Source organism: Nipponia nippon, unplaced genomic scaffold (assembly GCF_047370975.1).
Source record: "Nipponia nippon isolate SJK-2023a ecotype South Korea unplaced genomic scaffold, ASM4737097v1 scaffold_3, whole genome shotgun sequence".
NCBI classification, from domain to species: Eukaryota; Metazoa; Chordata; class Aves; order Pelecaniformes; family Threskiornithidae; genus Nipponia; species Nipponia nippon.
Genome location: NW_028262347.1, coordinates 34,467,695 through 34,482,075, shown reverse-complemented (window position 1 = coordinate 34,482,075; position 14,381 = coordinate 34,467,695). Strand labels below are relative to the sequence as shown.

The 14,381-nt window shown below is 41.4% G+C and overlaps 1 protein-coding gene across 1 annotated transcript in view; it reads right to left on the bottom strand.

Moving 5' to 3' along the window:
• Positions 1-14,381, bottom strand: part of ANO6 (anoctamin 6) — a 79,957-nt gene that overhangs the window by 38,539 nt on the left and 27,037 nt on the right. The window contains exons 2-3 of the mRNA XM_087765569.1: positions 13,532-13,608; positions 3,635-3,763 (exon numbers count right to left, since the gene is read on the bottom strand). Coding sequence (XP_087621695.1) covers positions 3,635-3,763; positions 13,532-13,608 — 206 coding nt within the window. The remainder of the gene's footprint in view (positions 1-3,634; positions 3,764-13,531; positions 13,609-14,381) is intronic.

Here is a 14,381-nt window from a genome sequence, read left to right as displayed (position 1 = left end):
AATCCTGTATTTTTGTTCCTTCCATCCAAATCACCCTCATGTTTTTAGTCAAGTTATTTCCTTCTCTCCTCTGAGATGTTTTCCCAAGAATACTGCTAATTAATATAATTTAATGCTGAGCCATTTTCTCAGCTACACTCATGCAATTCTTTTGAAAAAGGACAAAATGCCATTCAAATCAAATATAGTGATGGCCCCAAGACCCAATTCTTCTCTTGCTGCAGAAGAATAGATGGATCTGTACCCCATTTCTCTGAATCTAGTAAATTGGTTACCTAGGTTGAGGTCTGATTTTCAAATCCTTCCCACAAAATTCAGTGTCTGGGGACTCTTCCATTCTCAGTACCATACAAAACCACCCAGTGTAGCACCCAAAACTTTTAACTTCAGAAATGTAGATCTATAGATGGCCACTAACAAGTTAAATTCTGCCCCGACTTCCACGTCATGCAATCAGGTGGGGCGCAGTGTGTGTCAGACAGAATTTGTCCCAGTGACTACACTCCTGGTCCCTATATTTCACAAACCAGTAATGTTGCATGTGGCCAGTGGAGACCTTGCTGTTCACCTCATGAGGTGAGGATTTCACCCTACTTCACTGGATCTGCTATTCTTTAACAAGCTGGAGTTTCCAAATTCTGTGAACAATAAACCTCTGGATAATAGCTCTATAAAACTGTCAGGAGAGTCAAAGAAAGAGTAGGATGAGCAAGGAACCTATTGAGGCTTAAAGCACCTTGAATTACACAAGATAATGCTTATAAAATTTGGTATTTTCAGTTAATCATCGATCAGAGACAGACAGTGACTTATGCAGTATTTAAAGCTGACAGTAAATGGCAATACTCCTCATTTTGGTATCTTGTATATCATCACAAGGGTAGAAGTCATTTGCCCCAGAAAAAAACTATAACCAAATAAAAAACAGTGTCAGTAAAGACAAGCTATCAACTAGGTTTTATGCCAACACTGATGAAACCTTATGTATCTTATCTTGGGCAGCATCATCTCCACACATTTCTGGGAACTGTCGTAGGCCAAAAGTGTTAATTCTCTCCCTGGAATTCCAAGGATACAAAACTGTACCATAAATGTAATTTTCCTTTCCATCTCAGACATAAGATATATGTGTTTTGTTTCTTCTTTTCAAATATTCTGTTCACATTTATTTCTTTTTTACTTCCCAGTTTCTCTTTCACTCCTAGTATGAGTGTGAGGTAGGTCCCAAGGCAGTGTCCTGCATCCTGCTTGGGAGGTGGTATAGGAAGAAAAATGTTATCAGTGCTGCCAATGTCTGTGCAGCATTTGCTTAGGGAATGAGGATTTGCAGCACACACAGCTTCCTCCACTTGCATAGCGAGTGATCTCAAGTGAGACGAAGGACCTCTCTGTGGTGACTGAAGTGTTTGTGTGCTCGGAGCTGACCCGCACCTATCCCATCCTAAAAAGTCAGAACGCTTGCATCTAGTCACATTTTAAAAGCCTGTTCCTCCAACAACAGATAAAGGAAATGCATTTCTAAACTGATGACACCTGCATGTGAGGCGTTAGAGGGAGGGAGCCAGTACTTCTGAGTTGTATCACAGGAGTTTGGTTATGACCAGGTGACTCATTTCAGCTTATGTGACAGACTCATTGAACAAATCCTCTCTTCACCTGGATTTTTTCATTAGTTCGCCAGCTCAGTGTCATCACACTTGCAACCTTTGTTCTTGTCCTTGAAAGTCCCCTGTAACTGTCACTTCTTCATCCTTGTCTCTTTCTATGCTTTCTACAGCCCTTTCAGCACCATATGCATTCCCAGTATCAAAATTCTTGCCTACACCTTCAACAGTACCCCTACGGCTTCAGATTCTCCCTGTCCATGGAAATCCTGGCTCTGAAAACTGCTATCACCGCTGTTTTCAGCTTCCTTCTGACACATCTATGTCACCCCAATCGTGTCTCAGTCTCCTGGCTGTACTTCTGCCCGTACAGCCTTTGTTGGCCACTTTGCTGGCTCTTGTTCAGCTTGCTGTCCACCAAGACCATGAGGGCCTCTCCCACAGAACTGCTCCCCAGCCACTCAGTCTTCACCTTATCTGATCTTTAGTCTAATATAGTCTCGTTCTCATATTTGTTGCATGTAGGTAGACTGCTTCCTCTTCCTCAGCACACCACAGATTCAGTGTGGCTGCAGATCTCTGTAGAACTGAGACCTTTGAAACTAAACTTTTTTTGCAAGCACCTAGCGCATTACCCACAATCTCCTGGTCTAATTATTCATGGTTTAGTTCTGGCTAATGTCCTAACATTAATGCTGCACTAAAAATACTACTCCATTGCTCACATTTAATTTCCATCACTGTTTGGAAAAGACAGTCATTATATTTTTAAGTACATTTGGGCAATGGCCAAATATTACAAACATAAATGTAAAATGCTAATTGGTAAAAACAATTGTTTCCAAAGGGGCAGCTTTTGGTTTCTAATTACCTCTTTCAATTAATTTTTATTGCTGATCCTGTGATCATGTGTAATGCAACATCCACCCACTGCAGGACTCCCTCAAACCCTACTAACGACATTCCTTATGGCTGCCCTGTTAATGCCAACAACAACACTGAGTAATGAATATCAACCAGCTTAGCTACAGGCCTTTTTACTCCTACTCTTCTCTTTCCTAACTGCAAATCATTATTTGTATATGAGCTGCTTTCAGTGATATCTTTGTCCTTGCCTGTCTCTACCAGAGGCTGCTGCTGGAACAGAGAGCTGCTAAACCAGAGAAGGAAGCGGGTGGGTGGGAGAGCGCAGGAGCCAAGGGGACTACAATCCCATGGATGGATAGTTCTCAGGTAGTTCACAATTAAAGTAGCTCAGTGGCATGGCTGAGCTTGTTTTTCTGGCCCTGAGTGCCATAATGAATGTAGTCCACTGATAGAACTACTGAAATAATTAAAAAATAATAGTTAAAAATAATCTATGATTGTCATTCATAGTTGCTAAGGAGCATCAAGCAGTCACTGGCTTGAGTCAGAAAGTTTTGGCAAGGTCCCTAGGGAGAGCCAAGCTGTTGAAATGTCAAGGGAAGGAGCGGTACAGGGAGAAATTCTGGTGGCAAAGTCACGTACAATTATTTCCCATAAACGACTTAGGTACTTCATTGGGCAGAATGTCTGCAGCTATGTTCATAACTGCAATCTGGAGCACCTGATCAGCTGCCTCCTTCAATGAGTTCCTCTGAATACCCAGATTTTAATACCAAACTCCACTAGGGGCCTAATTCAATCACTGTAGGTACAGAAAATTACCCTAGTCTGAAAATCTTGGTGTTTAATTCTAACTGGGAACGCGATATCAGCATTTTTCTGCTCACGTCTCCTGAAGGGTCCCCTCCCAGGAGGATGCTCTGAGGTCACCTGGCACACACTGACAGACATGATGTGCAGTGCCCTGCCCATTTACACAGCAATCTACTGGCTTGAGCTCATCCCTGTTCCCTGCTCAGTCTGATGGGCTTCAGTCTCCCAGCTCCCAAGAGTACTCCTAGGACAGGGCAATGCAATTGCCATTCTGGGTGAGGGCACTGTCCTTTCTGCCCACTGCTCTAACACCCAGCAAATGATTCAGATTTATGCTGCAAATAACTTACCTTTTGCTTTTTACGATCACTTCTCTTACGAGTCATTTTTTTGCTTTCATCTTCATACACCAAAACAAAGTCAATTCTTCGCTTCCCATCGCTGAAGAACAAGGAGTCAGGCTTATCATCAAAATCAGCCTGGAAGGAAGGTAGGATAGGTTAATATGAAGAACTTTACTTGTCGGTTCCTTACTTGCTTCCTGTTACACAGTATTTCAGTGAACAGAGAAATTCAACATGTTAGATGTGTATAACACAAAGACCGAAGTGACATCAAAAGTAACATGGAGTAGAACGGAGAAAAAAAAGTTTGGGAGGTCTCTGCATGACATAGGAACAGCAGAACTTTGACCTAATTTTGTTCTTTAAAAATAGTGTATTAGCTTTTGGCAATGGGAGGAGAGCTGGGATGCAGCACCATTCCCAAATAACGCATCTGTCAAGTAATTTGCATTGCCATCATGGATACAAGGTTAGATAGTCTGTCTACAAGATATGTTGTTGCCTGATGGGAGTCTCAGTATTAGTGTGTTCCCATCTGTCCCCTTACCTGCCAAAAGTTTAAGCATCTCTGCAATTAAAAATATAACAAACCAAAAAGCTCAGTAGTTTCATGCACCCTAATACCCAAACCCACCATTGCCCAGAGAACAAAGAACATGACCAGGCTGCAGATGAACTCTCAAAATGGACACATCCTATGTGGATTTATTTCTCTTCTTATTTGCAACATCTCAGCAAGCAAAAAACATTGCTGTATGCCACACATCCATCATGTTATAATGTATGCCAAAATCAAAAGGATTAATATATCTATAAGCCATTATCTAGTCCCTGGAGGAAAGTAGGATAGATTGTCATATCCACTAATAACATCTTAATGTGTTATTTCATGTGTGAAACGATACAGACACATTGATGACGGGGGAACCTGAATCCTCGAGTAATGATTTTGTAGTTTCTTAGAGTACTCTCAGGGCACTATCAAATGTAACAACTCCTCCTTTCAGGTAACATATAGCTGTAACGTTATAAAAATCGTCATGTAATGAGCACCAAACGCTCAGGTACTTGGCCAAATCCATCCATGGTGTTAATGAGGGCAGTGCCACTGAAGTTGATAGATATCAAATCTCTGAAATGGGACTCAGCACTGCATTAGAGATGATAAGATCTCCAAAGCTAGCAAGACTCCCATACAGAACCACAGAGGAGTCTTGGCTTCCAGATGGCTGGGCATGCAGGGTGGCCCAGGGCAGGATCAGGCCAGGCAAAATGACCCAGAATAATCTCTTGAACATGCTGTGACTTTCGGGACACAGAAAAGATTCCCAGGTGTCCTGTCCCTGGAATTTCTCTGTCTGTGCAGACAAAACTCCATGAGAGATGCCAGGTCCAGTTTGGGAGCTCTGGGATGTCTGAAAGGCACATGGAAATGTGGTTATGGTGTCAGAGAGCCCTTAAGTGCAGACTGAAATGACTGCTCTTCAACTGTGATAAAACTGAGAAGAATGCCAGTCTTCAGTCAGGAGCACCCCGGTTCCAGGGAGCATACAGTGCTTTAGGAACCACATGTGTCAGTGTTTCCAAAACAAAATTTCCCAGGAGTTTTATTCTAAACCTCTCCCTGTAGACTATTTTGTTACTGTTTATTGGCTGAGTCAAAACAGTCGACCAAGATGTGTCTCCCCATAATTACGACAAAATTTCCATATTTTAAATAAAACTCAGGGGAGTTTAAAATCACCATTTTTATGCTGTATGTGCAAAGGCTAGGCTCTGTTGCAGAGAGGTCTTGTTAACTTAGTTGCTTCAAACCCTCTGAGCAGTTCTCTTTGAATCCCACCTGTGCCTAGAGATTTGTGACAAACCTGACAGCAAGCAGCTGCTGACATACATACATGCATATATATATGTGTGTGTATATATATATATGCTGACATACGGCCAATATACACATGTATTCTACATTAGTTTCATAACCTGGCCTAGGATTCAGCAACCACCTAGGCAGTCAACAAATCAACATACAACTGCACACTGTGAATAAAGTTTTAGGAAAAAAAACGCTTTAAACTTTCAGACGGCATTACCAGACCACACTGACACTGAGTATCACCGAAAGCAAGTCACGGATGTGAATTTCTAAATTCTTGAGAGCTAGAGTTGGCATAGTCCCATCAAGCAATCAGACTTGACGCTGACAAGTTTTCCTCCCACTCAGGACTAGCCATGGGTGTAAAATGCAGCCCCGCTGCGGCCATTTCCAGTCTCATTTAAAACATAATCATGATGTTTTCATGTTGACTAGATTCCCATTGGGAGGAAAGCATCAACAACAGCCAACAGCCCCTGTTGGGAGACAGCTTGGGAGGTGCTGGGGCAGCGGCAGAAGAGAGGGCGCAGGGAGATCAGCCCAGCCAGGCACAGAGCCCAGCCCTGCAGCCTCTGCTCTCCCCTGGGACCCCAGCAGGCTCCGGCCAGAGCTAAAATTGCTCTGTGTTGCAATGCTGGAAACACAGAGCCCAAACCTTGTGATAAATGAATAAGGAGGGGAAGGGTTGCCACTGCATAAACCAGAAGGTTTTTTAATTGGGCTTCTTTGTCTTTTGAATCTTAGAAACAGCATTATAATAACTTCTGTTTAAAGAGACAGAGTTTAGTTGTGAAATTCAGGCACTTGAAAGCATAAAAGTAGTAACAGCTTTGAGGTTTTTTTCAGTACAGCTTTTAGCTTTTTTTCCTACATGACCTATCCACAGGGTAGAAAAGAAAGAAATGGCAGAGAGCAAACATCAGATCAAGTTTTGATCTAACAAGGTTTGATCATAATTTGTGATTGTATAACTTCACCATTTCAATAACTTTCCTTTAAACGTAGTCTCCTTTAAGCCTATAAAGCTAGTAAGCAACTTAGCGATAACTGGCTTAACTGGATGGTCAATAACCAGACACAAAGATTGCCTGTTAATCAGTATTCTGACTCACGAATTTACTTAGATACATGATTTTATTCACATGAGTACATACATGTTACCATATACATACACCGTCTGTCTGTCTGTCTGTCTGTCTGTCTATCTATCTATCTATCTATCTATCTCAATCAAACTATGCATATATAACGGAATATAGCTGAAAGATTAATCAATATTGGACTGCATGAATCCAGATGCACGGAAATTCATACCTATGAAGCTAACTTCTTAAATGTAATCTCTATTGCTTTTAGTCACGAGGGCATTGTTCAACTGACCTATCCATAGACACTTTATATACCAATAAAATAATAAAGAATTGACTCATTAAGCAAAATACTTAAGAGATCAAGATTAAGACCCACACAAATAAATTGTAATGTAACATTAAATGTTGCTCAATTAAAAGTAAGAAGTAAAATGCAAATGGGAATGTAATAGTTAAGGTTCCGACAGCCACATTAACTGAGATGTGTGGTGTATCTTGTAATCCCTACTGGATAGTTTGTAATGAAAAACCATATATTATTCAACATAATTACCAGGGGAAAAACAAGACTGGAAACCAAAAAGATGTGCTGTACTCTGAAGTTAATAATTCCTTTGAGACAATGTTTGGTTTTTTTTTTAAATATGTAATATTATTTGACAGTATTACAAATGTCATTATTATACAAATACATACAATCTTGTGTACACAGACATGTAAGTTAATGGGGTTGAAATTTCAATAGATAACTTTTCTTAAGTATCAGTAGCAAATTATAACCCAAAATAATGAACGGGCCCATTGATACCTCTTTGTTTCGGAAGAAACAAACGTGGGGTCCATTTACTGCACTTTCTAATTTTCTTAGCCTCAGCATAATCACATTTTAAATACTGACAGAGGCAATCGGTTGTGCACTCTAATGTTATAATAATACCCTAGTGGACAGCAGGTTAATAGTGATTAACATCATTAATAAATAAAAAAATGTAATACATTTAGCTGTAAAATACTAATTATATTTAGCACATAGTCCACAGTGCTTCTGAACTCTCCAAGTGCTGTACAATCAACCACTTGCCTACCACTGAGAGATGGAGAACTGAGAGAGGGGGAACTATTAGCTGCTTTATTAACAGAAGGAAGCTGAAGGAAGGGAGGGCCAGGTCGTGGATAAAGCTTTTTGAAACACTCAGGGTACACCTACGTGGGCTAGCCTAGAGGCAGCATGGCCATGTTCATATGGGTGTACCTCTGCATTTCAGTTCAGAGCAGGGTCACATCAGGTGAGCATCAGTGGCTCTTAACTCCAAGGAATGAGACTGGAGGTAGCTGGCGGTAACAAAAAGCCCAGAAATGCGTGTAATGCAGCACCTCAGCAACCTCCTCAGTACCAAATGCCTTGTTCTACAGACCCACTGCTTGGGTCCTCACTAACAGGTGATGCTGGTGGGATCCTGCCGGAGCTGGGAAGTGCTGCACTGATGCAATCACACCAAAGATCCCTGGCCAGCCCTGAGCAGCCCTCTGCCATGCACACCCCCCTGCTTACACACCTTCTCTTAATCTTCCCTGACTCTGGCCCCCCACAGCCACCTCGGCAAGGGATTGAGGAGCTTCCTGTGCTCTTCGCTAATCCAGCACAAGCAGTCGTCAGCAAACAGCATCTGCTCTCCCAGTCCTTGGGACAGAGTGGCACTTGGAGAAGGGACAAGTGGGACATGAAGACAAGCTTGCTCTCCACACAGGGCTGTAAAGACTGAGGTAACCAGTTTGGCTCCAAGTGACCACATCATGGAACCAACCCTCAGCCCCTTGACTCAGAGCTCCTCGGGAGGGAGACTACTGTATGCTCCCCCTCACTTATAACCAGGCTTGCCAGTAGCTAAGGGGAGCTGCCGTGTCTCACTCTTGGTCCTGTAGTCATGGCTACATGTGGTGCCTGCAGCTGAAGGTGAAAGGAGACCACAATGGGAAGCTCCTTTCAGCAACAGTGATGCTCCATGCCAGGGGGAGAAAAAATGGTGGCGTTACAAAGTGGTGGGCTTCTCTGGACATTATATTGTTAAAGATTCAGTGGGAATAATGGTGGGAAGGGCAGCACGGAGACAAGCATGAAGAAAAATATGTGCGCAGGAATTGCAGTTATTTATTGTTTACTACACCCTGAACAAGCACAGTATTGTAAGCTGATTTTTTTTAAGAGATTCTGCAGGAATAACTTATCTAACTGGAAGGATAAAAGAAGCGCTTTATTTTGTCCACATGAGCCTTTGGTGTGACTGTCAATAGCACCAAATGTAATCATTACTGGAGGGATAAACTACTTGTCTGCAACCTCACATAATTTTCAGATATGCTTCAAAACAGCTTCCTGCAGCATGCCAGGGAATAAATCAGTACTGGGAAACAAGACAGCAGAGCAGAGCCTGTGTAACATTGCCTCTGCTGACAGCCACCTGCAAAAAAATCCTCCGGCTGGAGCACGGCAGCAGGCTTGCGGGGGACCTGCGGGTTACACTTCAGTTGTGGGTTTTACGTAGGTGAAAATTTCAGAGTGCCTGTTTAGGAGCACAGTTATTTCCCTCTACAGGCCTCAGGAAACTTCAAATCAAGTAAATAAAAAGGAAACAAATTATATTACCAGGATATCATGAAACATAATTATTTGTAAAGTGTTTTGAGATCATCTGGAGAAAATGTTACAGAAATATAAAGTTCTTCCTACTATCACAGCTATCTAACAAGATCTTTTATTACTTTATGTTCTAAGTGACCAATATAGACAACTTTCTGACATTAAGACCAACACAAGCATTTACTTCTGTAAGATATAAGATATATATAATATATAAGAGACTTCAGGAAGATATAAGTTTATTTGCATACCACATACTAATGTTGGTCTGTCTCTGCAGGGCCATGAAACTGTTGTGCCTTTAACATTTTTCCTTGTGACTCATATTTGCTAATAACAACAGAGGGCTGTTTTGAGTTCTGGTTTTAGCAACAATGAGATGATTAGCAAGCACTTAATCAGAAGAAGGTGTTTTTTCTTCATTTCCTCAACGAGCCAAGAAATTTTTGATATGCAACAAACTGACATAAACTGAGACTAAAGACAAAGTAGAAAAATGTGGGGCGTCATTACAGTCATACATTTCTGTCAGCAGAAAGTGGTTGGTAACCGGCCAGGCATCGGGATGCCTTGTCCCCTGAGCTAAGTTTGGACCAGACACCCACTTGATTTCCTGTCTGAGCGTCACGTTGCTGCTGGCTGCAGAAGGAATTCCAGTCACTCCTGATTAGAGAGAGACCAAACGCCCTTACTTTTAAAGAAAGGTGAAGACAGTACTCTGCTGAAAACCTGCTTTTCAGCACCTCCCACCTTTCTTGGGATGCAGGAGCTGGGAAATTCTCTCTTTCAGACTTCCCTCAAGCCTTCTCGCTGCAGAAATTGTATTTGAGGGGCAGCAGTAATAGACAATTTGAAGACGTTATCCTCCCCTCTGCAGACGTTGACTCTCAAAAAAAATCTTATTGTTACATCCAAATTCAAACTATCTACCTACAAAGCCGGAAAGACTGCAAAGTGAAACATCTGAGAGCTGGAAAAGGCTTGAATTAATGCTGTCTATGCAGTTTTGTCTTCCTTGTACATACTGTTTATGATACATGACTTAATTGCACAACCACATGCCATACTTCTACCCTTCTTGTAGTAGTTATGGAATACTCCTTATTATCTTCTTTATTCAATGTCTTTTTTTTGTTACACCTCATCTAAATAGCCCGAACACTTAAAACAGGGATTTCCTTCTGACTATGTCTGGGGTACTCTCCTCATAGAATCTTGATGTTCTATAAATGTTGAGAAATTTAATTTTACAAGATCCCCCAGGAGAGAAAGTAACAGTATAACCCTCATTTTAATGGTGATCACATAAGGCATCATGAGATCAATGCCAAAACCTGTTGGCTGTCTCCTAAATTTGGAGTTCTAGCTTGAGACACCAGGACAGTGACATCTTTCTGGAGAGCTCAGCAATTTTCTCTCTTCAAAGAGCAATATATGCACTTTCAGGTCCTTATGTGACTATTTTGAACTAATGCAGAGGGTCACAGATGTTCCCCTTTGACACTCAGGAAATAAACAAAAGCTGGATGTGCAAGTTTTGCACAGAAACCCTATAGCAGAAGCAGGGATAAAATCCAATTATCTAGGACCGCACTCAGTTTGTCTAGTCATAAGAACCTTACATTTTTCCCTGCTATTTCCTGCCACATTTACACCTTGCTGAAGCACTACAAACAACATCCTCACAGAATTTGGGCTTTTTGGAGACTGATGTCCTACTTGTGCTGAATGAGGCAGAGATCTTGCGGCAAACTTAGCATGTGATCCTATAATTAGAGATAGCACCATAAGAAAAACAGGACCATTTCTATTAGCCAATAACTTAACTAACTCAGTTTTGGCTACTCCAGGATGACTTGCAAAATCAAATCAAATTTCCAGAATGCTTCCAGCTGCAAAGCATGATGTAAGTTTAGACAACAGGCACAGTACTTCCCTTCGATTCAATCATTTAAGGTTAGGCTTCCTATTCAGTTTCCATTTCTAGCTACAATCAGCACTCGTCCATTTCACAGACAGGCTCAGCAGATCTCAGTTTTATCTTTCTGGCCCCTCCAACCAACTGAAACTGCCCAGTGGCCAACAAGGAGGACCTGACACGGAGAAGCAGTGCAGAAAAGATGCTGCTAAAACCGAGCAGAAATTACAACTGCCAGTAAACATGAGTAACCAAAAATAAAAATTGATTTTGACAGTTGATTTTCAGTAGAAATAAAAATAAATTCTACCAAGACTCCTCGGAGGAGACTGTCCTAACCACAAGGTATATGACATTCTGGCTGGTTTGATGCTATTTCGCTTCACATAAATACATAAAAAAAAAATTCATTGAACCACAAGGAGAGTCCAAGAACGATTTTTATAACATCCTAGTCAGGGCACTCAGTTGGGAAATGGAAGCTCTTGGTTCCACATCATGCTCCAAAAAATGTTTAATTTGTTTTCCAGACACTGAAGCAGCATCAAACGAAGAACACTGCCGCAAAACACTGGGGCAGGGGCAGGGGAGGTGAAGGTATCCAGCTCCCAGAAGGAAACTCATTTCCTGCTAGTTTGGGTATGTGTTTCCTACAGCAGAGGCAGGAACAACCCCCTCGACCCATAACTATGACAAGTACTCTGCTAGAAAAGCTGCTAGAGCAGCTCCCCAAGGCTCTGGTGCACCTTGATTCAATGAAGACTGAATCGATCCCTTCATTTACACTGCTTTTGAAACGCACTACCACTATGGAAATCCTTTGTCTCTTTCTTTTATGACTCTGTTTCCCATTTCAGTTTGATATGAATCAAAAGAGCTGTCAGTTTGGTGGCCAGGCCGAAAAACAAATTATCTAAGCAGCTCCAGTCATAATATCTACATATAAGACAGGGCAGGCTTAATTCAGCCCCCTGAATTTGAATGCCTGATTTGCATCTTTTAACTTTTTAGCTCATTTTTCATTGTATTGTATGTTCTCCTACTCATATAAAGAACACAACGTATTTCCTTATAGGCAGAGAAGTCAGCAGGACTTGGACCTCCACAGTCATAACAGAACTCCTCTGTGCAAGCTAAAGGGATAACCGGTAGCAGCGGTAGCAGGCTATCATTCCTGAAGTAGGAACAGCGATAAAGAAACTCACAGACAGGTTTAGTTATTTGTAAATAGCTGATAGTTTAAATGTCAATGCCTTGGACAGGGCTGACCGGGAACCAGCTCCAGCTCTCATTACTTGCTGGCACCATTACAGTACTTTCTTGAACGATTTCTCTATGTGAAAACCGTCATGAAGCTCTTGGGTGCTCAAAATGAATTGGTCCAACGAGCAGTTCTTGACACTGTTGAACCTGTTTCTTTACGTCTTGTTCTCTAACACTGATCCAGTTGTAGAGGCAGCTTGACTAGAAAAGACAACCTATACTCACCCAAAGCCAGTGACAGTAACCTCTGTCGTTAGAGTAACAAAACACAGAACAGGCTTTTTTTGGTTTACATGGAGTTGCTCTATTAGCTTTAGGCGAAGTATATGATTTTACACCTTTTTTAATCCAGACTTATTGCTATCTTATTGTGCAACTGCAGACCACACTTGTACCATTCTAGGGGAAAAAATAAAATTGGACTTATCAGCATGCCAACTGGGCATCAGGTTGGCAAAGCATGTGCCGTGGCAGGGCTTGCTGGGGTCAACTGGCCAGCCCTTAGAGATAAATGAGATCTGAGGCAGGGGATCTTGAGCTAGAGCAAGAAGCCTGTTAGCTGCAGAAAACATTAGGCGAGCTGGGGAACTTGAATTCTGGATAAAGGGAATGGACACCTCCAGGTCTTTTTTCTTCTCGTCACTTCAGTCTCTGATTGGAGTAAGGAATTTCTTGGTGTCTCCAAGCTTTCTGTAAAAATGAACCCTGAACTCACATGTCGGCCAACTAATACCTGGGTGTATGTGAATCTATAGGGTATGTGTGTTTATATGTAGAGTGTGTTCATAACTATTTATCCTTGTATACACACAGAGAAATCCTATACACGCACGTACAAATTATGTACAGAGAGGAGTTGTATCTGTGTGTATGTGAATATATGTTGGTCACTTTTAATTCATCCCAGTGCCTGTGCCAACCTGTACTTTCACATCTGAGTCAATGACTTCAGGTACCTTTAGGGAAACAGAGATACAGCAACTCAGATTCAGTCATGTAGATGAACTGCATGTGCTGCAAATGCAAAGGAATGCTAGTCTTCTGGAACAGCTACTGACTGTTGCATATCTGTATGACAAAAAATTACAGGTAGTCATAGTTAAAGTAAAGAAGTACCCACCCATTCAGGAGTATGAAGGTTTTGCTGATCCAGCATGGTTCCATAAGTGGGAATAATCACCTGGTTCAGTTCCAAGACTGAAAATAAACATAAAAAAATAAAACATTTTAGCATTTTGTGTAGTAGGAGGTTTTTTTCTTTTAATTTTATTAACGGTTTGTGGAGAAGCCACATTCAAGTAACATTCACTCTATAACAGGAATGATTTTCACATAACCTAATAACACACCTACAAGTTCAATGTGTATTGATGCCCCTGTGACTCCTCACCCATTTCCCCAATACCTGTTAAAAACCAACAACCTGCAAATTGAATTGCTTTCCTGAAAATACAGCATAAAATAAAAATGATCTTGTCAAGTATGCTACTCCATGATATCATTATCAAGCACACTGGGAAAACTGGCCACCAGATCAAGCACTGGGTAACACAAATTCATCCTAATAAAGCTGCTGGAAATAAGTTACAGAAGCTCTACAATTGCTGCAAGGTATTAGTTTTAGTTTCTTAACAAATATTTTTGGGTCTTAAGAAGAAGTCAGATAACATCCTGAGGCTGAAGATAACATCAAGCGGCTGAAGAGAGAAGGCTGCTTTCTGCTTATGCATGGGAGGCAGATGGACCCCATATGCTATTTTTAGATCCTTAAAATAGAGAGGTGTCTTAGCCAAGTCGGTCCTGCACTGAGGTCATGGATATTAATGGTACCTAAATGCCAGTGTTGTCTGAAAAGGATAGCCTCAACTTGTAAAACAAATACTATAATTCTAAAAGAAAATCTCCAAACGCTAAAATAATCTAATCTATAGTACTCTTAGAAGGATAGCTAAACACCCATTAGATACCAT